Here is a 25,666-nt window from a genome sequence, read left to right on the forward strand (position 1 = left end):
AATAAGCTGGTGTGTTGAATAGAAAATTCCTCAGAGGAGTTGTGTGAAGATCAGCTGTTTGTCCACTTAGAGAGCGAGTACTCCTCTGATACTTGCTGCTGTTGCTCTCTCATGTATAGTCAACATGCAGGACATGTTTTCATTTAACAATCTGCCCTCTAGCATGTTTATTTTATATGTTTTTAACTTGCAGCATAGCTGGTAGTGCAGCACGTGGTGCTCCAGCTCTTCTCTGATTGGCTGTTTTTTTCTGGTGACGTAGCAAAAGCTTCCCTGTTTTGTAACACTGAACTCAACGTGCTGGTTATCAAACAAAACATCTCAGTAACAAAACAAGCATCAAGAGGCACAATTAAGGTAAAGTTTTATTACATTTGGGTTTAACTTGTGCATGTAAATCATTGATGCTGTGACGTTTTGTTATCATGTTGTTGGTTTGTTGTATTGGCTCATTGTTTCTGCAGCGGTGTTGTCTTGTGGGTCTATTAGAAATAGATGCAAATGCAGGCTTATCCATTACAAACAGTTCTGTGAAACTTAAAGGTACTATAATTATGTAACTTTCAGAGAATCCCTCTTATTAATAACACCATTGGCTGTAAATATGTGAAAACTAAACTTAAAAAAACATCTATCAAGAGGCTAAAAGCCTGAAAAAATATTCAGAAATATGTGAAAAATGTCAAAAAAGTATTAGTAAAATATGTCAAACAATATTGAAAAATGTCTAAAAAATGTGTAAAATATATATTTTTTAAAAATGGCTGAGAAAAATTTGTAAAATATGTGAAAACTAAACAAAATAACATATATTTGTAAAGAGCCTAAAAGCACGGGGGGGGGGGGGGGGGGGGAATCAGAAATATCTGAAAAATACGTGAAAAATGTCAGAGAAGTATTAGTAAAATGTGTAAAAAAAAATATTGAAAAATGTCTAAAAAATTTGTAAATTATAAAAAAAAAAAATGTCTGAAAAATATTTTTAAAATATGTGAAAACTAAACAAATAACATATATTTGTAAAGAGCCTAAAAGCACGAAAAAAAACATTCGGAAATATTTGAAAAAATATCCGAAAAATAAAGTCATAATATTCCGAGAAAAAAAGTCGTAATATTACAAAGTAGTAATTTTACATGTTATTTTAGAGGGGAAATAGAGCAGCGTGCCGCCTGTGTGAAAATGAGGAACGTGGAGCATCTTGTGAAGTTATACTTTAGTTTAGGTTTCACAAATAAAAAAATGCTTAATCTTTTTGCACATCAGCACCACATTATCATAAGTATCAGGACCTTGAAAAGGTTGTGCAAGAAACTGTGTTTATTCCGTAGAAAGAACCACACGTACCTGGGGGAAATTGCCTCTTTTGTGGAGATGGAAATTACTTTTTTTCGTCATGAAGTTATGACTTTATTCTCGTAATATTAAAAAAAAAATTCTAATAATATTATGACTTTATTCTTGAAATCTCTGATTTTTTTTCCCCCTCAATGTGGCCATAATACTCCATTGTAGCCCAGCACTCATAGTGGGATAAAGAAAAGTCTATGTGTTCACAGGTTTCCCAGTCATGGCTCATACATGTATTCACTGGTTCCGCAAGGGACTCAGGCTGCATGACAACCCAGCCCTGATGGCTGCTCTGAGGGACTGTAAGGAGCTCTACCCCGTGTTCATCCTGGACCCTCACCTCCACAACAATATCCGAATGGGTATCAACTGTTGGAGGTTCCTTGTCGGAGCCCTCAAAGACCTGGACTGCAGCCTCAGGAAGCTCAACTCCCGGTAGACGATATTCAGAAATATTGAATATTAAGAAAGTTAGAAACGCATATGCATAATATTATATTGTCATATTGTGTGTTTGACTTCTTCAGGCTGTTTGTTGTGAGAGGGAAGCCAGAGGAAGTGTTGCCCAAGCTGTTCGACCAGTGGAAAGTAACAAAGTTGACCTACGAGTACGACACAGAGCCCTACAGCCTGAGCCGGGACAAAACGGTGACCACACTGGCCAAAGAACACGGAGTAGAAGTCATCTACAAAATCTCGCACACTCTTTATGATATCGACAGGTAATGCTGAACATGTGCACATAAAGTTTCCTTACTTTACGTAAAGGTACAGCGTGTAGGATTTTTTTGGCATCTAGTGGTGTGGTTGCAGATTGCAACCAACTGAATACCCCTCCGCACTCCTCCCTTTCCAAGACTGCGGTAACCTGAGCCGCCGAATGCAAAACCATGGTAACGCCCTTCGCCGCATTCTGCGGTCTGTAATTTCTGTATAGCAGACCGTTGCCATGGGTGCAGTTCAGATGTCAGACTCTGGCGGACCGTTTTTGTGTCAAAATATTGATTTCTTAAGTAAGTAGCCGTGTAATAAGCAGGATAATGTACAGCTAGCGGGCCATTGTTGTGAACGAATCCCCTTCAGGGCGATGAGAGACCCTGACGCGAGCGGCATCGCCCTGTCAGGGATTCTTTCACTACAATGACTGGCATTATCCCTTACTTAATAGATCCCCTGAAATGTTACACACTGCTCCTTTAAATCCTATGCAATTGCTACTTCTGAAATATTTGATTTCAGGGTTGTTGACTGCTGCATCATACTGTTTTTTATTTTCTGTCATGTCGTCATAGGATAATTGAGGAAAACAACGGGAAGGCTCCCCTTACTTATAACAAAATGCGGGCAATAGTGAAGACTCTTGGTCCCCCTAAGAGACCCATCCCTGCTCCAACCATGGAAGATACGAAAGGTAATACGAACAACGCTGGATCATGCCAGTGAATTATCAAAATGCCTTCATGGAGATGAAAACAATATGAAAAGCTAACATACAAGTGTAAAACTTTAATTGAAGTGTATCTCTTCTGTCACAGATGTGAAGACGCCTTGTTCAGACAACCATGAGGAGAAATATGGGATCCCTTCACTGGAGGAGCTCGGCCAGGACACTGCAGCTCTAGGAGAGGAGAAGTTCCCAGGAGGAGAACAGGAGGCCCTGAGGAGACTTGAGGAACATATGAAAAAAACGGTATTTCAATTTCACACACTCGTATTCTTTCTCTCTACACGAGTCCTGGCCAAGACAGCAGCATAAAAGTTTCACACCTAAAAGCACGAATAATAAACTTAAAAGCAAAACAGCAAAAAGTTAAAATCATCATAAGAAATTTCACATAAAACAGACTTAAACAAAAACAGCAAATTGCATCGACCAATGAATTAGCGTGATTCAGTAATGGGAAAAATACATTCAGTGTTCAAATGGTCCTTAATCCTGTTTTTAAAATCCTGCATGCAATCATCTAGTTTAAAATGACTCTGTAGCTCACACCAAGATGAGGATACAAAATATTGAAAAGGTTTTTTGACACTAAAACTCACCGCTGAGACACGTGGAAATAAAATAACTTTAGACGTGAGTAGAGAACTTTTTTAAACCAGCATCCCGACCGACAATAAAGAATTCTTTATTATTAAAGCTTTGGTGTTATGACTGAGATGGAAGATTTACATGTTTCGCCTTTGACCCGTAGGCTCCGTCTGATTTACATGATCTCTTTTCTTACTTCAGGGATGGGTGTGCGGTTTTGAGAAGCCGCAGACGTCTCCTAACTCGTTGAGCCCCAGCACCACCGTCCTCAGTCCATACGTCACTTTTGGCTGCTTGTCTGCACACACCTTCTGGTGGAAGCTGACTGACGTCTATCAGGGGGTGAGTGTCACCATTTGCAGTTCAGCATGGTATTGTAACTTAAACTTTCTTCAATGTTTAATACATTTCAACAGTAAAAAATAAGCAAAATGTTGATTTATGCTACATAGAAAGGGCAGAGCTATCGGTCTTAACTTTGAAATTCTGTTAAAGCTTGACTCAGTCTGACTGTCGTGTGTGTGTTTGTGTGGTATTTGCAGAAGAAGCACTCAGATCCTCCAGTTTCGCTGCATGGCCAGCTGCTGTGGAGAGAGTTCTTCTACACCGCCAGTGTGGGTATCCCTAACTTTAACAAGATGGAGGGCAACCCTGTATGTACCCAGGTGGACTGGGACACCAACCCCGAATATCTGGCTGCATGGAGAGAGGTACTGAGTCCTTTAAATGATTTTAAATGGAAATTAATGAAAAGAAGTGAAATTATGCTATTGGAAGAAGAGTTTTGTGATAATTCAGTAGTATTGCTAATTTCCTTAGATCATAAATATTTCCCGTCATCCTGGATGTTCTGTATTTCCCCTTTAGGCTCGGACCGGTTTCCCCTTCATCGATGCCATCATGACCCAGCTGAGGCAGGAGGGCTGGATCCACCACCTGGCCAGACACGCTGTCGCTTGTTTCCTCACCAGGGGAGACCTGTGGATCAGCTGGGAAGAAGGGCAGAAGGTGTGTAAATGAGCTTGCCTCTATTGCTACTGTAGATTAAGATAAAGGATAACCCATCCAGGCCCACAGTGCGTGTTTCCATGTGCAGTTTACAGTATGTGAGAGACAACTGCAGAATAACCTCTTGATGAAATGGCTTTGCAGAAGACAACCAGACTAACCTTAAATAGGTATCTTTTGATTTGATATATATCTGTTTGGCAGTGCAACACACTATAAAGTACTGATATAAATGACTAACACTTGAACTCATCAGAGTAAGTTGGGTATAATCAGAATGCGGATCACATCTACAGGATTTTATCATTATCAAGGGGATTTTTCCAGCCTACTTTAAAGGGGAACTCGTACTAATCAAAGTGTGTTTACAGGTCCTGGAGAGTACTATTGCATGAATGGAAAAAAAAAAGTTGTATAAAGCCTTGAGGAGGGTCAGTTACAGCTGAAGACTACAAGTTTGAAAATAAAAAAGAATTTGGGGTTGTGAAGTTAGAAAGAAGTGATCTTAGCAGCGGCTCGACGCTACTAGCATAACACACCCGAATCTCCGACTGAACTGTCGCCACAAGTTGCATTGTGGGTATTGTAAGCGCAAGGATTTGACAAGGAAGAAGAATGCATGGAATAAAAACTACAGTATCTTTTTTTTTTTAACGGTCCGTCGTGAGTCTGATAGTGTTTTCGGAGTGTAATGCTAAATCTGTGGAGTACTCACTTTGCTGACTGCTCCTGAAGGTGTTTGAGGAGCTTTTATTGGATGGCGACTGGGCTCTGAATGCTGGAAACTGGCAGTGGCTCTCGGCCAGCGCCTTCTTCCACCAGTTCTTCAGGGTCTACTCCCCTGTCGCATTTGGCAAGAAGACAGACAAAAGTGGAGACTACATCAAGTAAGATCATAAACTTAACAAGTTATCACAAGTGATACATGTTCTATATGAAATAATGTTGCCTCTGCTCTATTTTATAGAAAGTACCTTCCTCTTCTAAAGAAGTTCCCAGCCCAGTATATCTATGAGCCTTGGAAAGCTCCACGCAGCGTCCAGCAGGCAGCAGGATGCATTGTGGGTAAAGACTACCCGCATCCCATCGCACAGCATGAAGTGATCAGCAAGAAGAACATCCAGAGGATGAAGTCAGCTTATGCCAAGAGATCCGGGGACGCTGCAGAATCATCCGACAAATCACCCAGCAAAAAGCAAGGTACTGCAAGAAACGTCTACTTTTATGAGAAGATTATCTCTTTTAATGTTTACAGAAAGTCCTGCCTCTTTAATACTTCTCTTTATGTTTTCCTCCTATAGGTGTAAAGCGCAAGGCTCCATCTGTCGTTGACATGCTGAAGAAGAAAGACAGAAGAAAATAATGGTTCACAAATGAATGTGAAGTAATAGAGTTATTGTGTGAACTGTGACTGTTCATTACAAATCACTCAATATATATACAGTATATACGGGTTTAACACTGTCTGGACTAGAAGCTAAAGAGACTTGTCTCATCTTTTTTATTACACCCTTCATTGGTTACCATTTTATATTTTTTGTGTGCCGTTTTTACTTTTTATATTGTTTATAATATCATAATGTTTCGTGCATGGAGATTAAGTTAAAATGTATAAATATTGATGGTCTCATCTCGTTGGAAGGCTACAGTTTGTATTGAGACAAGGTTGTGTCTGCTTCACAAGTTGGCCTTTTTATTGTTTTTTTGTAACTGAAATAATAAAAGACCTTACTCTTGGACCTTAGAAATTAAATTTTTGTTTTTCATTCATTACATTTTATGACTACTCAGGTGTTAATATTCAATTAAATTAGAATTTATACAGTAAGTGCGGTGAGGTTTGGTAACCCTCAGGGTTTCCCGGTAAAAAGGAGAATAATTTATTTTCACTAATTCCATCCATAAGTAAGACATTGACTATTTTGGTCATGGGTTTCAGATACTTTCTGTAATGACACATCTAACAGCAACAATCCCATCAGATGGGGGACCCTGTGACAAAATCTTATCAAATGGGGGTCCGTAGTTTAATTTGTGTCCATTTCGGGTTCCTTGACATGATAAAAATTTGGGAACCACTGAGCTACAACACCGGTGGTATTTAGAAGCTTTCACTATCACCACTAGAGGACACTGTAATTCCACCTGCAGAAAAGTCTGTCACTTTGTTGAGCAGTTATACTGAATATCATTTATTGAGTGAAATGGTGAAGTTTAAGGGGCTTTAATCTGAGTTTTACAATATTTATGAATTCATTTTTTTTAGTAGAATTTTTTTAAAAAGGTTTCGTTAGAAGATTTTCAACACTGACATTTTATACTTAAAATATGTTCAGAAAACTAACAAAAAAATGATATTACACGCCTGTAAGAGTGTAATGAAATCGAAACTGGTATTTTTTTCTGCAATATTTAGCATAATTTATATTATGTCAGCTGCAGTGGTTCCAACCAAAATGATTTTTTCAGCGTCTTTATTTCTAAACTGTTGAATTAAAAACGGAAACATTTGATGCAATTCATCATAATGGCCATCAGCCCCTGTCTAATCCGGAGTATGCTGTAATATTAACAAAGGCTCATTAGTCAATAAAGGCAACATACAGTATATTAACGGGCGGTGCATGTGATTGGCTGAAGGCAGAGTGAGCAGTCATAATGTGTGTGTGCGTGTGTGTTAGAGTGTGTGTGTGGTTGGGCACACAGCTGTCCTTGGAGGTCAAGTCTTCTCCTGTTTCTGCTTCCTTGGAGCTGACACTGGTGTGAATATCCAGAAGATGATGTCACAACCTCAGCAGCGGGCCAGACGGCTGTACAAAGCCAAGCTCAGTTTCCACAGAGACCTGTCAAACATCAAAACAATCTGCCGTCCAACTGTGCGTGCGTGCGTGCGGGTGTTTGGGGGTACACTTGGCACCGGGCCACCCTGCCATTAAACTCTCACGCCAGAGCCGTACACATCTGCAATCAGTTGATTACAGATTTATTTGATTTCTCTAATACTGCATGTTAATAGAGACAATGGTCTTAAAGTCAGTATACTAGTATGTATTTGTAAATTACTTGCAAATTTGATCCTATTAACACATGAAGTTGCCCCAGCCCCAGAGGGACTCATTAAGCTGTGATCAAAATCCCATTTATAACTGCCTGCACCCCCGTATGTCCGCTGGTGTGCCCCTCTCCCTGTTTGTCTGTGTCGACACCTCACCACTCACACCATCTTGGATTTGGGCGCTGCAATATCCCAGTTGGATTAGAACAGCATGTTCCCATGCAGCTGGCGTTTCATGGAGCTTAAATAGTAGTGATTTATCTCAGGAGTGCGTTTGCTCCACGGGCAGCAACATCACTCCGTTAATTCCCCCTGTCTACTATATACTAAGTTTGCTAGTTTGAAGAATAGCAGCAGATCCAGCCTTTATTTTTATTTACAAACCACTGGCCATAATAATAATAGGGCAAGGGCTCTTTAAAGTTCATTAAGAGCATCATTTGTAAGAAATCTTTTCATCAACTGACATTAAAAACAATATGAATGCACTCAACCACTTGATTAGCCAACAGAACCAAAAAGGGAAACACTCAATATTGGCTAGTACTCATTTACTTAAAGGACGGGTTCACCTGCGTTCCCACTCAGCTGTTAGGTCACCAATGTAAGCTAATCTAAATCACTGTAGGTAATACGCACTGACTGACTATGGATAAGGATATATGTATATATATGTAGCAACGTCATCATGCAGAAACTTATGTCAGGTCACGTGGGAAAATGTTTTTGGAAGGGCTTGGGAAAATAACATTTTCACACTAAAACATACTTCGACCCAAATTTGAATGTTCGGATTAAAATACATAAGGAACACCACTGGGAAGCTACAGAATGATATGAAAACCTAAAAATAATAATGACAATGGACCCGCACTTTAAGCAGGAGCTAGGTTCATTACCTCATAAAATATAATATTTTGAAGATCACCACAGCACCAGTGGACATGCCCATGTTACCCATTCTGATTTTATGAAAACAACATATAATAGAGACTTTCAGAGCTCCGTCAGTCAACACGTGTAGCTGTTGTGAGGCTGCTTTACCTGGTGAGTCACAGACATTAACTCATAACAAACACGTTGGGACTGTTTAATTGCACAAAAAGCTACATTGACGTTCATTTTGACTGACGTGCGTGAGTCAAGGGCATAATGGTCTGCTGGAGGCTGAAGGCAGGTGCTCTCCGATGGCCAGTTTACACCAAAACTAACCAAAAAAAGTCTGATATATGTAAAGACGTACCAATTTTCTCGTTTAGTCACATTAATGACATTATAACCAGAGAAAAGAGCAAGGGACAAGAGGAAGTCGTGAGTGAAAGGTTCATGAGCACATGCTGAAAGGTCACTATTTATTGGACGTCTATAAAGCTGGTAAATAAATGCCACAGTGAAACTGAAGCTTCATACCTTTTGGTCTATCCCTATCTACTCCGACACACACACACACACACCTCTGCACACATCCCAAACAACAAGAGTCCTCTAGACCTGGGCCCGTCCATTACCACTCTGGTTCTAATGACTGATTATAACAATTTACATTTGCCCTGCGGTGACCTCCTTCTATTCCTGACGGTGCACAATTATGTTGTCAAAAGACCGATAATAGTATCAACAGGGCCAGAGGGAGTGATCTCAGTGAGCATCATCTGTAGCCCCATCTATAAATCTACCACACTAAGCCACAACAGGGTTTTTAGAGGCGCTATACATAGCGAAGCGTGAGGCAACGGATATGCAATGTGGAAATCTTGCCCCCCCGCCCCGCGACACACACACACAGCTGAATTCAGATTTGGAGAGGAATTGTTAAAACATTGATGTAATGATTTATTTTGGGGAAAGGGGGCTCGCTATGATGTGGTTGGCCCGAAATACATTTAGATGTTTATCAAAGTAGGATTTAGCTTGGAGAGGAGGTTGTGTTGCTCTGGCTCTATCTATTTGGCGAGGAGAGGAGGTTGTGTTGCTCTGGCTCTATCTATCTGGCGTGGAGAGGAGTTTGTGTTGCTCTGGCTCTATCTATTTGGCGTGGAGAGGAGGTTGTGTTGCTCTGGCTCTATCTGGCGTGGAGAGGAGTTCATGTTGCTCTGGCATTATCGATTTGGCGTGGAGAGGAGGTTGTGTTGCTCTGGGTCTATTTATCTGGCGTGGAGAGGAGTTCATGTTGCTCTGGCATTATCTATTTGGCGTTGAGAGAAGGTTGTGTTGCTCTGGCTCTATCTGTTTGGCGTGGAGAGGAGGTTGTGTTGCTCTGGCTCTATCTATTTGGCGTGGAGAGGAGGTTGTATTGCTCTGACTCTAACTATTTGGCGTGGAGAGGAGTTTGTGTTGCTCTTGATCTATCTATTTGGCGTGGAGAGGAGTTTGTATTGCTCTGGCTCTATCTATTTGGCGTGGAGAGGAGGTTGTGTTGCTCTGGATCTATCTATTTGGCATGGAGAGGAGGTCGTGTTGCTCTGGTTCTATCTGTTTGGCATGGAGAGGAGGTTGTGTTGCTCTGGCTCTATCTGTTTAGCATGGAGAGGAGGTCGTGTTGCTCTAGCTCTATCTATCTGGCGTGGAGAGGAGGTCGTGTTGCTCTGGCTCTACCTATCTGGCATGGAGAGGAGGTCGTGTTGCTCTGGCTCTATCTGTTTAGCGTGGAGAGGAGGTCATGTTGCCCTGGCTCTATCTGTTTAGCGTAGAGAGGAGGTAGTGATGCTCTGGCTCTATCTGTTTAGCGTGGAGAGGAGGTCATGTTGCCCTGGCTCTATCTGTTCAGCGTAGAGAGGAGGTTGTGTTGCTCTGGCTCTATCCGTTTGGCAATGCCGGGAAGCTGCTTGAAATCCTCCTGGATCCACCTTCTCACATAGATTCACATTATATGTATTAATTTTTGTCCCATGGATTGTCTATGTTGTATTTTCATTATGTTGTTACTCTGTACACACGACATCTATTGCACGTCTGTCAGAGGGTGTCGTATCTTACAGATATGATTGTAAGGCCCCCTGAGGCGAATTTGTGATGTTGGGCTATACAAATAAAATGGACTTGACTTGACTAGGAACAGCTAAAGAATCTTGTATTTCCATCGGTCCTATTCTTTTTACGAGACAAAATAACAACACAAAATAATTGCACGTTTCTCTATCTTCATATATATAGTACAGCGTTAGGAAAGCCCTCTCCAGCCATCAGCAGTTGGGTAACATGCTTAAAGGGGATTGACTGTCAAATAGAGTCACATGACCGAGTCTCCCGTTGGCCTCTGTAGTGTTTCCACACCCTGCTGTGCTTTGATCTCTCTGTACTCACCCAGTCCAGAATATCCACCCCATGCTGAGGCAACTGTGTTCTTCAGCCCCCCTTACACAGAGGCTCCGCCGCCCGTACATGTCTATCACTGCAGTTTGTGTGTTTGTTTATGAGAATCGCTCATGGAATCTGTTCTCAAATGCCATACTGTATTGTGTCTACATTTTTCTGCTCGTCAAAGGTCGCTCATTGTCATTTTTTCTTTGAAATTTGTCTCCTATTTTGAAATTAAATTCTTCAGTTAATATTGGTCGTTAAGTTGAGTCCTTATGTCACCTTGCTGGCAAGAAAAGTGGAAACTGTAGGAGTTACCATGATGAGAGGACCATGATGGATGGATGGAATAAAAACATTGAAATAGCTAGACAGAAGTTTCTCATAGGCATGTGTAATGTGACGACCGTAACATGAGAGAAAATTCGGATTGATATCTTTGAACCTGATTTAGGAGGACACACTCAGGAAGCTATAATTCATACAGTAATAGTGTCAGTTACAATCTGTTCAAAGAAGATCTGAAGATTTGGCTTACAGTTTGTTTACCATGCAAAAAATAAGTTCAAGGTGAAAATAAAACACTCAACAGTCATTCATTTGCAAGATAGCTTTGGTTCTCAGTCTTAACAGGTTAATTCACTTTTTACTGTGAGAAACACTGTGTGTACGTGTGTGTGTGCATGCTTGTGTAAAGATAAGAGCTTGTTGGCAGTCAGGGGGATCTGTCCATATAAGGCTGTTCTATTCCTACTGCTTTTCCTCTGGGGATCCAATGCAATTGTCACTCACTGGACAATGCATGCCAGAGAGCTTGGTAGGCTTCACCGATCTTATATTATATTATATTATATTATATTAACTTTTATCTTTTTAAAAAACGAGATCATTCGAAAGAACAAATGTGGAAGGAAAGGTGCCAAGTCAGCCAAACAGAAGTCATTGTAACTGTAAAAGTGAAGCGTGATTCTCCTGTTTGACAGCTCAATGATTTTATACTACAGTCTGTACACAGAGCTAAAAAGATTAAGGAGAAGAGCAGCATGCACAAGTGGTCCTTCTGTTCTCTGAGTGCATGTAATCCATTGGAAACAAAATAGAAAAAAACCCTTCACCTTGTTTTTTAAATCCTCTCCTCCTATTCGGGGAACTACCAAACCTATAATGACCTTGTGTTTGACGTGAACGTATTGTGGATTTCTCTTCTTCAAAAGGATTTTTCTTGTTTCTGTACAGACTTTTTACCACATGTCTTTAAATTGTTTGCTGCTGGCATATTTTTTTTTATTTTATAAAATGTCCATAGACAAGTTTTGGAAAGTGTGATGTGCTCTTGTGCCTATATTTGCAGGCCGACTATAAATAGTGCAGCAGCCTACGCATGCTCATGTTTGATTGGAAATTGCAGTGCCTTAAGCCAGAGCTGTGGGGTATCTGTCAAAGGAGGGAGAGAGACCTGTGAATGGTGAGTCAACTTTATAAAATAGTCTGCTGCGTAAATAACCAATAGGACAGCATTTAAAAGTGGTACAGAGAATCTCTTGCTGATGTTTCTGCTTTCAATCTCAAATATGTTTTAATCTCAAATTCAATGTAATTTAATGTAATATAACTTCCTGTTGTTCTCTCTCTTTGTTCTCTTTCAGCTCTCATTAACCTCTCTGGAAAGCCAAGATTATAAGTGACAACACAAACTTTTTTTTCTCCTGGAGTGTTCCTTTATCTGGTGGGAAATGGGTTCACGGAGGACACTGACACGCTCCTCTTCTAGTAATGGAAGATCCAGCAACGGGGATGATATGAGTGGGAGCAGTGGGAGCAGTGGGAGCAGCCGGACCACTGGCTGCAGCTACCTCTCTAACGTGAGGCCAGAAAACAGGTATGGCTTCAACACTAACCGCCGCCTGTTGAAAACCACTTTAGGGACCAAGTTAGTCCAAAATCGATGCTTTTTCCAATCCTGGGATGGACATGTGTGTGTGTGTGTGTGTGTGGCATATTATTATTTTGTTTGTTGCCATGGCCACCAGAGTTTAAATAAACTGTTGATTAAGTGCAGCATCTCAGGTATGCACCATGGCCCCCCAGTTCACATCGAGCAATACACCAACAACAGCTTCTGCATGGAAAGATCTGTTCATGGAACAAACTGTGTTGACCTTTAGGTTCAACTCTGTAATAATAAGAATAGGCTATAAAGAGTCTTTTGAGGTAATAATATATATATATATATATTTTATTCTAGCCTGTGGCACAGGGCAGACTTTACAGTAACATTACAAAAAGTAACTATGGATGATACAGAAATTATTTTTCCTTATATGCTACCCACAAGTTATTTGATATAAGGAAGATAATTTTATAATATAATATAATATAATATTTATAATATAATAATAATCATTATTGGCCTCTGGGAATATAAAGAAAACTAGAAGTTTGATTCTTTGTCCTCTTCTGTCGGCCCCTCGTGTGATTCACTCCACAAAAATGTGTAGTGTGTTATTATCCCTGCAAAATGATATGTGAAGATAATTTTGTGGGAATGGACATCATTCCCAGAAGGAATTACTATAATCGGAAATGATAAACAGGAAATGCTGTTAGACACAATTTCCTGCAAAACATTTTTTTTTTTTATCTTTTTATCTTTTTTTATCTTAAAATGTAATCGTCATAGTAAAATTTCTGTAGTATTTTTATTGTCGACATTGAATCTCCAACAAGATAAACAGCAGGATGTAGTGCCTGCGCAGTGTATTATTTAAGTGTGACTGTATTTAGTATTACTGTCTTGTTTTGTTTGTTTAATCGTGAGTAACATGCAGTGAAGTGTAACAGTAGCTGTGCGCTGACCCAACGCTGAAATGGATGTCAACACCAGACATGGATCAACTGCACGTCATGTATACACGCAGCACGATGATGCTCTTATAACTTGCATGCAAGCCAACATTAATTTATGTTATTATTATGTGTGGGATGTTTGTTCCACATTTCCACATGGGTCAACAGTCTTGAACTGTTATATTTATGGTGATGTGTTTAATTTTTATAATTAATATACAGTAAATGGATTAATTGGACCTCTCTAAGGCCACGCCAAATAGCTATTCATACTGAACTTCAGAGGTCAAAGATAACAAAAAACCCTTTCTCTCTTTTTGATGTGGTCTGTGTAAGATTTGGCTCTGTTTTCGTTGCCTCTAGTAAGAACAACTCAACACTTCATAAGGACAAATCTGAGTCTAGTTTTTGTTATTAATGTGATTGAAGGCCTAAATTCAGACTTGGCTTTGGTGACCAAATCAGCACATGTTTAGAGAAATCTAAACTTCTAGTAATGTTGAATCCTAACAAGCTACTGTAGCTCCACCCAGGCTCTAACCGCAATTTGCCCAAGAACTTTAATGTGAAGGATGCCATGTAGAGGCAATGGAGGCAAGGTCTTGAGACAAATAACACAACTGGTAATTTCATTTCAGATATATGAGAAATGTAAAGCGTTTTTTGAACATGTAAACACGTTCTAAAAGAATCCCAAAATAAAAGTATGCGAATAAGCATAATAGGTCCTCTTTAAAATGACAAAAACAACTTTACAACTTGACTGACCTGCTCTCTTCTCTTGCACAGGAGCACACTCTGCAGCGTGATCGCACAGTTAACAGAGGAAACGCAGCCCTCCTTCGAAACAACCCTCAAGTCAAAGGCTGTCTCTGAGAACAGCAATGTGAAGTTCTCGTGTGTGGTTACAGGTAAACATTTAACACTCTGCAAAGCTTTACACCAGATGCTTGTAACCTAATGGAAATATATTACAGGAACATACAATAATACAGTTTACTTGATGAAAAATCTATTATATAATAGTCATAACTATGTTTTCATTATTGTATAATTACTTATAACTAAGAATTGTTGTGTTTTCATTAGCTTTGAATGAGCTCTTCATATCTACATATAGGGAGCGGGTCCTCGAGTCCGCCATGTTGCTACAGTAGCCCAGAACGGACAAAACAAACACTGGCTCTAGAGAGAGACTTTTGTGTTTTTACGTTACCTGGAGGCCACCGACACATTTATGAAACTGCGGTAAAGTGAGCTGCAGAATGCAAAATCGTGGTAACGTCAGCCACCGTCTGACTTCTGTTGCTCCTATAGTAGTGTTATTATGGCAAGGATGGCCTCTGAGCGAGGTGAGCGTCGTTACCACGATTTTGCACTCGGTGGCTCAAGTTACCGCAGTCTTGGAAAGGGAGGAGTGAGCGGAAGGGTACTCAGTTGGTCTCAATCTGCAACCACACCACTAGATGCCGCCAACACCTACACACTATACCTTTTAGGAAGTGAATGCACAAAAATAATGTTCTACCTCTGAAAACAGGCTCAATATACACCTGGTTTCATGCATTGTTAGCATCAGAAAAAATATTCAGTCTCCAAGACAGCTATTTCTCTATTTACACTGCAGTGAAGCAATTGTAAACTAAAATGCGTTTTCTTTGTTTCTTTTGTTTTTCAGGATACCCTACTCCTCTACTTATTTGGTATAAGGATGATATGCAGTTAGACAGATACTGTGGACTGCCTAAATATGAAGTATTCCGCAATGGACAAAACCATTCCCTGCACATTTACAAGTATGTATGTTTGGAAACACTGATATGACATCTATAAAGACATTTAAATGACTGCACAGCAAAAGGCACTCTAATGGAGGAAACACAACCATAGTGTATTATCTTAATCTTTCTGCTATGAAGTAGTCCAAAATACTAAGAGGGTGCCTTGACATTCTTGCCCAAATTAATTAAACCTATTAATGAAGAGCTTAGAGCTAGAGTTTGGCTAACACAGCAGTTTTTCCTTGTCAGCAAAGTTTACTTTTGTCTTTGTCAGGGACTGTCATTTTAATTAACTTAAATTGGCTTTTTTTTTTTCCAGTTGCACAGTGGAGGATGCAGCTATATACCAGGCCTCAGCCAGCAACAGTAAAGGTATCGTGGCCTGCTCCGGGGTTCTGGAGGTCGGCGAAATGAACGAGTACAAGATCCATCAGCGCTACTTTGGCAAGCTCAAACAAAAGGCCGAGAACAAACGCAGGGAAGCGGAGGGTAAAGAAAACCTGGAGCCTCTACGAACCATCAGTCCGGACCGCACGCTGAGGAAGCGCCGCTCCACAATGGAGGACTTCCTCAGCACGCCGAGCTCCATGGAGGATGAGGGCAATGAGGAGAGCCACCAGGCTGTACCTTTAGAGACTGAGGCCAGGTTACAGGAGGCAGCTGTGGAAGAGGTGGAGGAAAAGTTGGTCCCCATCACTAATGGAGCAGTGTCTGCTGTAACTAATGGACAGATCATCAGTGAGAACGGTAACAAAAGTGGGACATATATATACGACTCTGCTCAGAAGCCTTTTACTGCACACCAACCCAAAACTCCCTTTGTCAAAAAGAAGATTAAAATTTCCAACAGCGCACCAGGAGAGCGGGCATCTGAGGAGAGAAGGGCAAAAGATGAAGTCTTGAGCTCTGTAGCTCCGGCCTGCACGGAGTCAGTACAGGCTGAGGGGAAATCAGAAGAGTTTATGGAAGTAGAAAACAGTGTTAGTTCGTCAGTTGTGGATTCAGACTTCAGAAACGTGACGGAACGACATCAGAAATCAGAAACAAAGGAAGTACTGCTTGCTGAAAGGCCCTCAAAGGATGAAAACATGTGTGTTGATCAGAAAGAGCATCTCACTTCCTCAGTACCCGCTGCTGCTCCTATACCTACAAGTCATACTGTGTCAGGAACTGAAGGTAAAAAAGCTGCACAGCGTGAGAAGGAAGCTGGACGCAAAACTACAGAACAAAATTTAGAAATGAAGAAACAAAGTCCTAAGATGACCCCGACGCAGCGACACTCAAGTGCTACAGCAGCACCCAGACAACCCCGAAGCACAGCGAAGGGGAACATTTCTAAAACAGAACATGTCATGGATGTTGACCAGAAGTCAAACACTTCCATTGGTGGATCTTTAGCACACAGAGACATTGAGCCGGTGAAGGCACCGTGTGAAAGCAGAACTGCTTCACCTCAGCATCCATGTGAGCAGGCTGGAGATCAGCTGTCGGTGAAGGAAACAAGCCCCTGCCAAAAAACAGTGTCTGTGTCTCGGCCAGCGCCGCTGAATGAGGTGAGCGAGCCTTTCTGCATGAGCTCATGAGTGCTTTGTGCTGCCAACACAGGCCTCGTCAGTAACACAAGCATCCTGGAGCTATTTTTAGCTTTTACAAGTATGCCCCGCTGCGTGACAAGAATTAAATGACGCACATGTTGAAAGATGCAACAGGTAGATTAATGCCTTTTATATTGTTCGTTCAAAGGTCTGAGAGTCGCAGCATTGCTTATGATTTAAATTTTGAATTAAGCTATACTTTGGCTCTCTGAAAATATTAGGCTGACATTTAGGAAATGTGTTTATTCGCTTTCTTGCGGAGAGTTAGATGAGAAGAAGATTGATATCACTCCCATGTCTGTCGGATAAATCTAAAGCAGTAGCCTACAGCTAGCTTGGCTCTGTCAGTAGGTAGTTTTATTTACACGGATTAAACAAATGAGATATAACATGTTAATTCCTTAGAGAAAATAGCCTATATAGGCTATGATGTAGCAGACAAAAAATGCAATTTAATTTCAGATGGACTAACAGACAGACATGAGAGTGGCATCGATCCTTGAATAAGTGTATTTCCCCAAATGTCCAACTAATACTTTTAAAAGTGAAAGTAAATGGATTGGGTGTTGTGATGGTGACCTGAGTCCTAAAACACGGAAATGAGTTAGCAGCATTTTAGCACTTCCTGCTCCCTCATCTGGAAGTCAATGGGTTTTTAGTTAGATGGCTGAAATTCAGTTCAAACAGCTTCAAAATTCGCGAATGGGATATTTACTGACGTATTTTATATCGTAGAACAAAATGTTAAAATCTCTTTTCAGCTTGTGTTAAAAAAGGCGGTTACTAACAAGTGGCTACTGTATATGAGACTACAAAACGTTTGTTTGCCGCAGAGTTTATTTTCTGCAATAATCCAAAACCCAGTGGAAAAATCCCATCGGCTTTTTGTCGAGGGAACCAGTGCGATGTTAACTTCCTGGTTGGCCTACAAAAATACGTCATCCTGCACCACTCTATTTGGCAACATCCAAAATTAGCCCATGTTTTGCTAGTTGGATTGTGAATCTTTATTGTTCACATGGCTTATGCAATCTTCCCGACTCCAGCTGCGTGGCTGAATACTTGACGGCACTGAGAGCTGAGACAAAACACTGCACAGCTGAAGCACCTCTTAAAATCACTCGCATTCCTTTCTGGCCACGCTTAAATGTAAAATAGTCGCCTTACTTGTGAACAGGCCTCACAGTGGCAGAATTACATAGAAGGGAAGGAAAACAAGCAGAAATGAGCAACGATGCAGATTTTTTTATGTATCTTATAATGATAATGTATACTATATTATTTTATAGTTACGTTATTTGAAGTTTTGCAGTTGCTTCTTGAAGGAGCATACAGGGCAGAAAAGAGTGACCCTTGAGCTACATCCTGGCTTATCTCCTCCGTGATGGCATGACATATGACACAGGGAACCTCTCGTGCTAATTTAAAAAGAGATTCAGCTCAATTACAGACTTTATGGGGATTTAAAGCTCAACAAACATGCTTGTATGGCAGAGACGTAGAGAGAAGAGCAGCGCACCATGCTTACGTTTCATTATGTACCAGATATATTACACTACCGTGCAGTTTTTCCACTGTCGCAGAGTCTCAATCAAGTGTTGGTTAATGTGCTGTATTTGGAATGTTTTATTATTCAAAATGTAAAGAAATGCTTTAAGAAATATCCTCTAATCAAGACAGGGTTGCACTGAGAGCCATGTGAACACAGCAAGTAGAACAAGCTTTCTTGTTATCATCACTAACTATCTTTTCTCTGGTTCATAAATTTTGTTTTGCTCCAAGGTCTTCTCATAGCGTTCTCTCTTTGTTGCTGGTTACGCTGTTGCTGTTTATAAAATTACGTGTGTTTATCCATGTTCTGCATAGCCAGGGATAAAGGAATAAGTATTTACAGCATGGAAACCTCTGCTTGTATTTTGCCCCAAGGTTACACAGGCCCGTACAAAGATGAACAGGAATGATGCACCTGTCAGCCTTGAGCTTCTACCCAACAAGATGGACGCGCCGACGCCGCCACGAAAGACCACATCACAGCGAGAGACCACGACAGATGACATCCAGACCCCGTCTTTGCAACGCAGTCCTCAAGCAGCGATTGACAAAATGACACAGGACACATGGGATCATTCCAGGGGATCAAGTGAAATCCATACGGTCCTTTCTACAGACATACAGAAGTCACCCCTCCAAAGCCCCGGTGGTGGTGAGAAAACCCGAGAGTGTAGCGTTTCTTCCAGCGCCCGAATTGATACAGCTATAAAAACTGTTGAAGGGCCAGAAATACAAGTTAAGGAGAAGGTAGACGGTAACGAGGTAGGTAAGTTATTGGTGCAGTCTGACAGCGAGGCTCCACATGAGAAGATGGTTGAGATGGAGACTGAAAGTGCTGACCTGCATGTGATTGAACACACTGAAACAGAAAAGACCAATGGTGCAGCAGATACTGATGTTATCATTGTGGACGCATCTAAAAAAGAAACTAAGAAGAATGAGCATATTTTAAAAATGGCGGAGGAAGCTAGTTCAGCATTACAGAATCTAAAGTCATCTCTATTGGAGCCTGCTATCCCGCTCCTAACAAAAACGTCAGGAAACCTGTCCGAACTCCAGATTAAAGACATCCAGGAAATCCCAAAAGCTGTAACAAAAGTCATATCTGTAGCCGAACTTCTGAGATCACAAATAAAGGCTCTTGAATCCACGCTAGCAAATTCAGTGACCGCCCTACCAGTCCATGCTGGCTTTGTACAAGATCCAACAACAACTGTGATAGAAACATGTGAGGAGTTTAAAGAAGATGACAGCAAACTGGAAGTGAAGAAGTCAATGCCTGACAGGAAAACTGAAATGACTATTGACAATACTCCTCCCAGAACCATAAAGGAAACCCTCATGGAAGTTTATAATCTACTAAATAAAACTGATCAGGAACTAATTCCGTCTCAAGGTGTAACTTCATCGCCTGTTCAGGCTTTAGGAACACCTCTTGTAATCCCACCTATCTCCGTTGTAGACACTGGCACCGCCAGAGAGACTGCAGGACTTTGTGGCACTGACAAAAACTACAACGAAGGTGTTATTATAGACATTTGCCAGGAAACTGGAGTGTCAACTCTGGTTCCTATGAAAGATGACTCTGTTGTTTCCTTTTCTGGGAGTGAAAATGTCAAACATACTGTTCCTCCTTTGACTTCTAAGGACGAACTGAACAACGGATTTACACCTGGAACTGTGACCCGAGAACCTGTGACTCCACCTGCAGTGACACCTTTAAAGGCCTGCACTCAAGAGTCAAATATTACAGATTTGGAGCATGCCAATGGCGAACCTGTTCAAGGCAAAGACATGGGAATTATGCAAAAGTTAACCCCAGAAACTAAACTCAACAGCGAAACTGAAAGGGAGATTGCTGAAATGAATTCCAAAACACTAGATCAATACAAAATGGAAGAACACGACACAAAAAGTGTACAAAATTCTCCCACTAAAAGTGGCACAGATACACAAGAGAATAATCTTCACGTTATTCAGCAGGACAGCGCTATGGTTGAGGAGTTTTCAAGGACTGACTCCTTAGGCAATCCAACTCCTGAGGCTAGTCCACGATTAAAGAAAAGAGACTGTGTTTCTCCCATTCCTTCTGCTACTCCACAAGAGCTGGCCTCTGGGGCCAGACGCAAAATCCTCGTACCCAAGGCCAAACCTGAGGAGGCCTCAGAGGCCACCTCATCGCTTGATAACCAAACTCAGAAAAAGGAAGTTCCTACAGAGAGCAGCAAGCTTTCCGTAAGTCCCTCGACCCCCCTCTCTACGTCTCCTAGCCTGTCACGACGGGCGCCTCTACTTAAGCCCCCTGGTGAGCAAACACCTCCTGCAGAACGACGTTCTCCACTCTTAAGCAGGAAGAAGACGCCATCTGAGACCCAAGCACCAAGTCAGCCGCCCACTGAAGAGATCAATACCCCCAAAACTGAAGGGAAACCTACAGAGAAGGACAAGCATGACCCATTCAAAGGTACAAATAGACAGAGTAGTGTTTTTGAAATGTTGCTTGAAGATTTGCAGCTTTAATAGAAATTGTAAGGCCTACTATACCCCCGTTTCCACCAACCAGGAAGTTCCTGGTTCCTGGTAGTACCGGGACTACTTTTCAAGGAACTAAAAGGTTCCTTCAGCCCATTGTTGTCTGCGTTTCCATAGCAGTCTAACGACCTGCAAAGATTAGGCAAATTAGTCTGCTGACTTCCTTGTTTATGAATGAAGCAGTACAACAGTTGAGGCCGTTGAAGCAGCAGTGCTGTGTGTGTGTGTGTTTGACCAATCAGCGATGGTCATACCTGCAAACTCCACCCCGAAAGTTCTGACGATTTCAGAAAGTACTACCACCCGACTAGGGCTTTTTTCGAGGGGGTAAAACGGCCCCCAAAAATGTCCTTTGAACTTATTTTAGATCCTGCTCTCTGCGGTCAAAACACAATGACTTCCTCAAAAGGTTCCAAGTTCCGGGGGAAAGTCCCTGCGGTGGAAACGGGGCTTATGTGTAGCATGTGAAAATTGTGCCTACTTTGGCAGTAGTAGTATCAAAAATACAATGCATACTACTAGAGTCGCCTAAGAGACATGATTCACAAACCTGTGGTTTAGTTACTTAGTTGGTTAGTGCATGTGTATATTGTGTTATGTGTGTATTTAATATTATTATATTGACATTTGCTTACAGCACAATATTATGTATCTGCTATATATTTATAAGCTACATTATACAGCAAAGAAACCTTTGCTATACAGCGTATATATGGCACATACAGTATATATCAGACTGGATACATGTAATGTAGAAAAGGGTCCTGTCTAGAAGGTAACCCACAAATTGTGAAAACTCTTGCAAGACTCGCTGCCCGACGACCTATCCTAACCTTAACTCTTCAAGGTCAATGCCTAACATTAACCATCTCGCGAGAGTTTCCCGAAGTGTGGGTTACCTTCTAGACACGACCATTGAAAAGTGTGTATCTTCATCATGTTGTCTGTGTCGGCTCTCCGTCCCTCCAGCTCCTCAAGTTATTCGTAAGATCAGGGGCGAAAGCTTCGCAGATGCCTCAGGGCACTTGAAACTGTGGTGCCAGTTCTTCAACGTTCTCAGTGATTCTACAATCAGATGGTACAGAAATGAAAAGGGGATTGCTCAGATTAAAAGAAAGTAAGTTTCCAGACTTCAAAATAAATCTGCAGTTTCACAAGAACTGTTCTATAAAATGTTGCTTTGTTGTGAATGGTCTTAGCAAGAAAAATAGCTTTCGTTATGTGTTTGTTTCTCAGTGCAGGGGATGAAACTCAGGTCAATCTTGCCATTGCTCAGGCGTCATGCAAAGACGCTGGTGTTTACGGATGCACAATCACAAATGAATATGGGACCGACTCAACAGACTATCTTCTTAGTGTAGAAGGTACGTACTCTTTTACCTTACATTTGGCATAAAACAATCATTTTTACTTGTATTACTGGGCCGCAACACGTCTCACCCTGTCTTCTCTCTCACTGTGTTGCAGTCTTGGCTGGACTGTTCCTACGTGAAGACCTTGGTGGTAAGATGAGAGTTCACATGTGTTTAGATCACAGTTTTTTCCAGCGTCAGAGCCCAAATGCTTTTCTAACTACATTCTTCTGTCTACAGTTGGAGAAGAAATTGAAATGACACCCATGTTATTCAACAAGGGCGTGGCTGATTCTGGCGTCTGGGGCAACAAATTCTTTGGCCGTATAATGATGCAGGAATCTCGCATTGGGGACGGCTGTTCCCATAAAGTTTGGAGGGCAAAAGTCATCTATGGTCTGGAGCCCGTGTTCGAGTCTGGAAACACGTGTATCATCAAAGTGCGCAACCCCATCGCCTATGGAGGCAAAGCAGATAGCTGCCTCATAGACAGGAACCTGGAGATTGTCAAGCAGGTATGTAAGAAAGGTTTGATTCTGTGATTTATTTGCGTCTTCTTAATCTAAATATATCATCTAACATTAAAGTGAGTCAGTCAGGTGTCATTCTTGCCACCCACGTAGGATTACTAAGGCACTAATCAAATGAAGATGAAATAAATATACTGATGTAGGTTGAGCTTATCTTCACTGGCTGTTCTCCAACGTTCTGCATACAGGAGAGTAAAATTCAGAACTTGGTTCGTGAATACTGCAAAATCTTCTCCGCAGAGGCAAGAGTGATTGAAAACTTTGGCCCCTCTCTTGAGTGAGTACTATCAGTTAACTCCTCAGTAAACGTTAACATCCTCTCGAGTATTATTTGCAGTACACCACGACCATTAAGCCTTGCTAAAAGTCAACCGCATCATGACAATCTTTGTCACACAGGGTGGTTCCAGTCTACCTGATATACCGACCAGCAAACACTGTCCCGTATGCCACAGTGGAGGCTGATCTGACCGGAGTCTATCAGAAATACTCTGTCCTGGATGATACAGGCAGAATAGACACACGGTCTGGCTCTGAGGTGGAGAAGAAGTGCTGTGCGCTGCAGCACTGGATCTTTCAGTGGACCAATGGCAATCTGCTTATCACTCGGCTAGAAGGTAGGCGGACACTTGAATACAAAACGGCAATGTGAAATTTATGATTTCCCCAAATTTGGGGCTAAAGTATTGAAGAATATGATAATGATTTTGGGAAGTACAATGCTGTGAAACCGAGGCCGCCTTCTTTATCTTCCTCTTCGCTCATCCCACAACACAACAAACATTCACATTTACCAAGTTTGTGTTAAAATCAGTAGCATATTAAACTGAAGAGGCCGTGAGCATGTGAAACTCAAAATTGGTTAACGGATTACACATACGTCATCATAACTAATGAGGTAAAATATTGCTTGCAATAAGGAGAAGTGTGGGAGAAAACATTTTTGCTTCTTAAGGCCCATACTTCTGTTGTGTTTCTACAAGAACATGTTTTACATGCTTAAGTTTAATGTTAAAAAAAGTTTGAGCTTGTATTTTTAATTTTTTTCTGCCTCTTATATGTTTAGTGCTGGAGTTGCTGTGATGGCAATTCCCATTACATGTCCGTCACATTTGAATATGTTACCTGAAAAACAGAAAAATAAAGTAATTGCGCGGTGTTGTTTTGCAGGTGTTGACACCAAGATCACCAATGTTGGGATTTCAGTCAAATCGACGGGGTTAGTATAATTGTGTTGTTTCTGTTAATTATGCTGTGAAAACCAAATTTTTCAGGTAATTTACATTTATAGCGACCACAATCACGACTGTAACATTTGGCTTTATTGTGTGTTTCTGCAGGCACCAAGGGCTGTCTGTCGAAGGGAATCCCAAAGTTTTTGAGCAGTTTGTCTCCCAGCACCAGTGTAACTACTTCTGTGGTCTGCTCAGCCTGAGGTCACTAAAGGTCATGGACTCGTTATTGACGCCAACAAAGCCCAAGGGCTCCAGGAGCCCGTTGCTTCAACGCAAAATGGCGGCTGGCTCCTCCAGCCCTCAGACCGGCCGGAAAGCCGCTGTCAGCCCCAGATTGCCCAGGAAAACTGAGCAAGAGGGCACCAAGACCCCCGCTAAACAAAATGCTGCTGATGCTGCCAAAGCTGTTAAGGTGGAATAGAGTAATTATCACTCAATAAGACATGAAATATCACACATTTTCTCAATGGAACAGTATTCTGATCAAATGCCATTGATGAAGTCCTAAACCAGAGATGGTTCACTGTTGGGTATCAGCAAAACAGCCCAGGAGGAACTGGAAGAAAGAAAGTGGGCTGATGACACCCTAAGCCTTCAGAGAACAGGAAAGAGATAATAAATACGATTCTAACAGCCACCATTCCTTGCCATTATCACTTATTGTGGCCCTCACGTGTTGTGGTGATTATCTTATGTATCCTACATTCGACTATCAATCTTATGGTTGAAACTCAAGTGTAGTAGTGAGAAGAAGCTTTCCTGGGTTTGTGTTCTATCAATCCATGCACCATTGTAGGTCACAGATTGTGAATCCCAGTCTCAGGTCAGTGTATTTGTACTAAATGACTGTGCAAGATTAAACATTTTGAACTGAAGTGGCACTGTATGTAGTCTTTAAGCACAAACTTGTATCTTTTGTAGTCACCCTTGTGAGAATGTAGGGCAGCTATTATGTAAATTGGAGTAAAACCACAACGGATACACAGTACAGCACATTTTTAAGGCTGGGAGGAAGTCAAATGTAGCTTCACATGACACTGTTGTACGGTGGCAAACGGTGCTGTGCTTTTATATTGTGACCTGCCATGTTTACTTGCTGTTCTACATTGCACTGCATTTTGAGAAACTGCACCTTTGAATGCGACTGGCTGTAAAATAAAAAAGATATGATTACGCCTCGGAGACGTTGTGAAAGTGCATGACATGTGCTATTTAAATTTTGAGTGTCATTCTTAATAGAAATTAGCATATTTTGGAGTGGGCTGAATCACTGTTATGAAAGCCATCCCACTCAGTCTATCTGAGATCAGCAGTCACTCATTATCATGACAGATAAGTAACCCGGTGTTATCTCAGTGACTCCTATTATCTGAGAGGACTCCGTCACATTTCTTTCTGTCATTACACTGACATGAGCACGTTATTTATAGCATTTCTATGAAAAGGATTGCCATATTTGGGCTGATTCCTTTAGACAATTTTAATACAGCAACACTTTATT

At 41.3% G+C, this 25,666-nt stretch overlaps 2 protein-coding genes across 2 annotated transcripts; both read left to right on the plus strand.

The window, feature by feature from the left end:
- The first annotated feature begins 19 nt into the window (after positions 1 to 19).
- On the plus strand, positions 20 to 6,143 carry cry5 (cryptochrome circadian regulator 5). The gene is made up of 11 exons (XM_074611660.1): positions 20 to 357; positions 1,560 to 1,785; positions 1,878 to 2,072; positions 2,643 to 2,761; positions 2,886 to 3,040; positions 3,584 to 3,724; positions 3,925 to 4,092; positions 4,250 to 4,390; positions 5,126 to 5,277; positions 5,358 to 5,590; positions 5,692 to 6,143. Exons 2-11 carry the CDS (start codon positions 1,571 to 1,573, stop codon positions 5,751 to 5,753), a joined length of 1,581 nt encoding a protein of 526 aa, XP_074467761.1. The 5' UTR covers positions 20 to 357; positions 1,560 to 1,570; the 3' UTR covers positions 5,754 to 6,143.
- Positions 6,144 to 12,072: 5,929 nt separating this feature from the next.
- On the plus strand, positions 12,073 to 25,347 carry alpk3b (alpha-kinase 3b). The gene is made up of 14 exons (XM_074611672.1): positions 12,073 to 12,207; positions 12,389 to 12,621; positions 14,379 to 14,500; positions 15,268 to 15,385; positions 15,690 to 16,923; positions 18,892 to 20,980; positions 22,018 to 22,165; positions 22,285 to 22,412; positions 22,516 to 22,551; positions 22,641 to 22,915; positions 23,119 to 23,207; positions 23,330 to 23,547; positions 24,101 to 24,149; positions 24,271 to 25,347. Exons 2-14 carry the CDS (start codon positions 12,476 to 12,478, stop codon positions 24,584 to 24,586), a joined length of 4,968 nt encoding a protein of 1,655 aa, XP_074467773.1. The 5' UTR covers positions 12,073 to 12,207; positions 12,389 to 12,475; the 3' UTR covers positions 24,587 to 25,347.
- The last annotated feature ends 319 nt before the right edge of the window (positions 25,348 to 25,666 follow it).

The sequence above is a fragment of the Sebastes fasciatus genome, chromosome 2 (assembly GCF_043250625.1).
Source record: "Sebastes fasciatus isolate fSebFas1 chromosome 2, fSebFas1.pri, whole genome shotgun sequence".
In the NCBI taxonomy this organism is placed as follows: domain Eukaryota; kingdom Metazoa; phylum Chordata; class Actinopteri; order Perciformes; family Sebastidae; genus Sebastes; species Sebastes fasciatus.

Coding starts and splice junctions, on each gene's coding strand:
- cry5 (XM_074611660.1), top strand. CDS start 1,571: ATGGCTCATACATGTATTCACTGGTTCCGCAAGGGACTCAGGCTGCAT. Junction 3,725..3,924: donor TGACTGACGTCTATCAGGGG/GTGAGTGTCACC, acceptor TGGTATTTGCAG/AAGAAGCACTCAGATCCTCC. Junction 5,278..5,357: donor AAAAGTGGAGACTACATCAA/GTAAGATCATAA, acceptor TCTATTTTATAG/AAAGTACCTTCCTCTTCTAA.
- alpk3b (XM_074611672.1), top strand. CDS start 12,476: ATGGGTTCACGGAGGACACTGACACGCTCCTCTTCTAGTAATGGAAGA. Junction 12,622..14,378: donor AACGTGAGGCCAGAAAACAG/GTATGGCTTCAA, acceptor TCTCTTGCACAG/GAGCACACTCTGCAGCGTGA. Junction 20,981..22,017: donor CAAGCATGACCCATTCAAAG/GTACAAATAGAC, acceptor CCGTCCCTCCAG/CTCCTCAAGTTATTCGTAAG.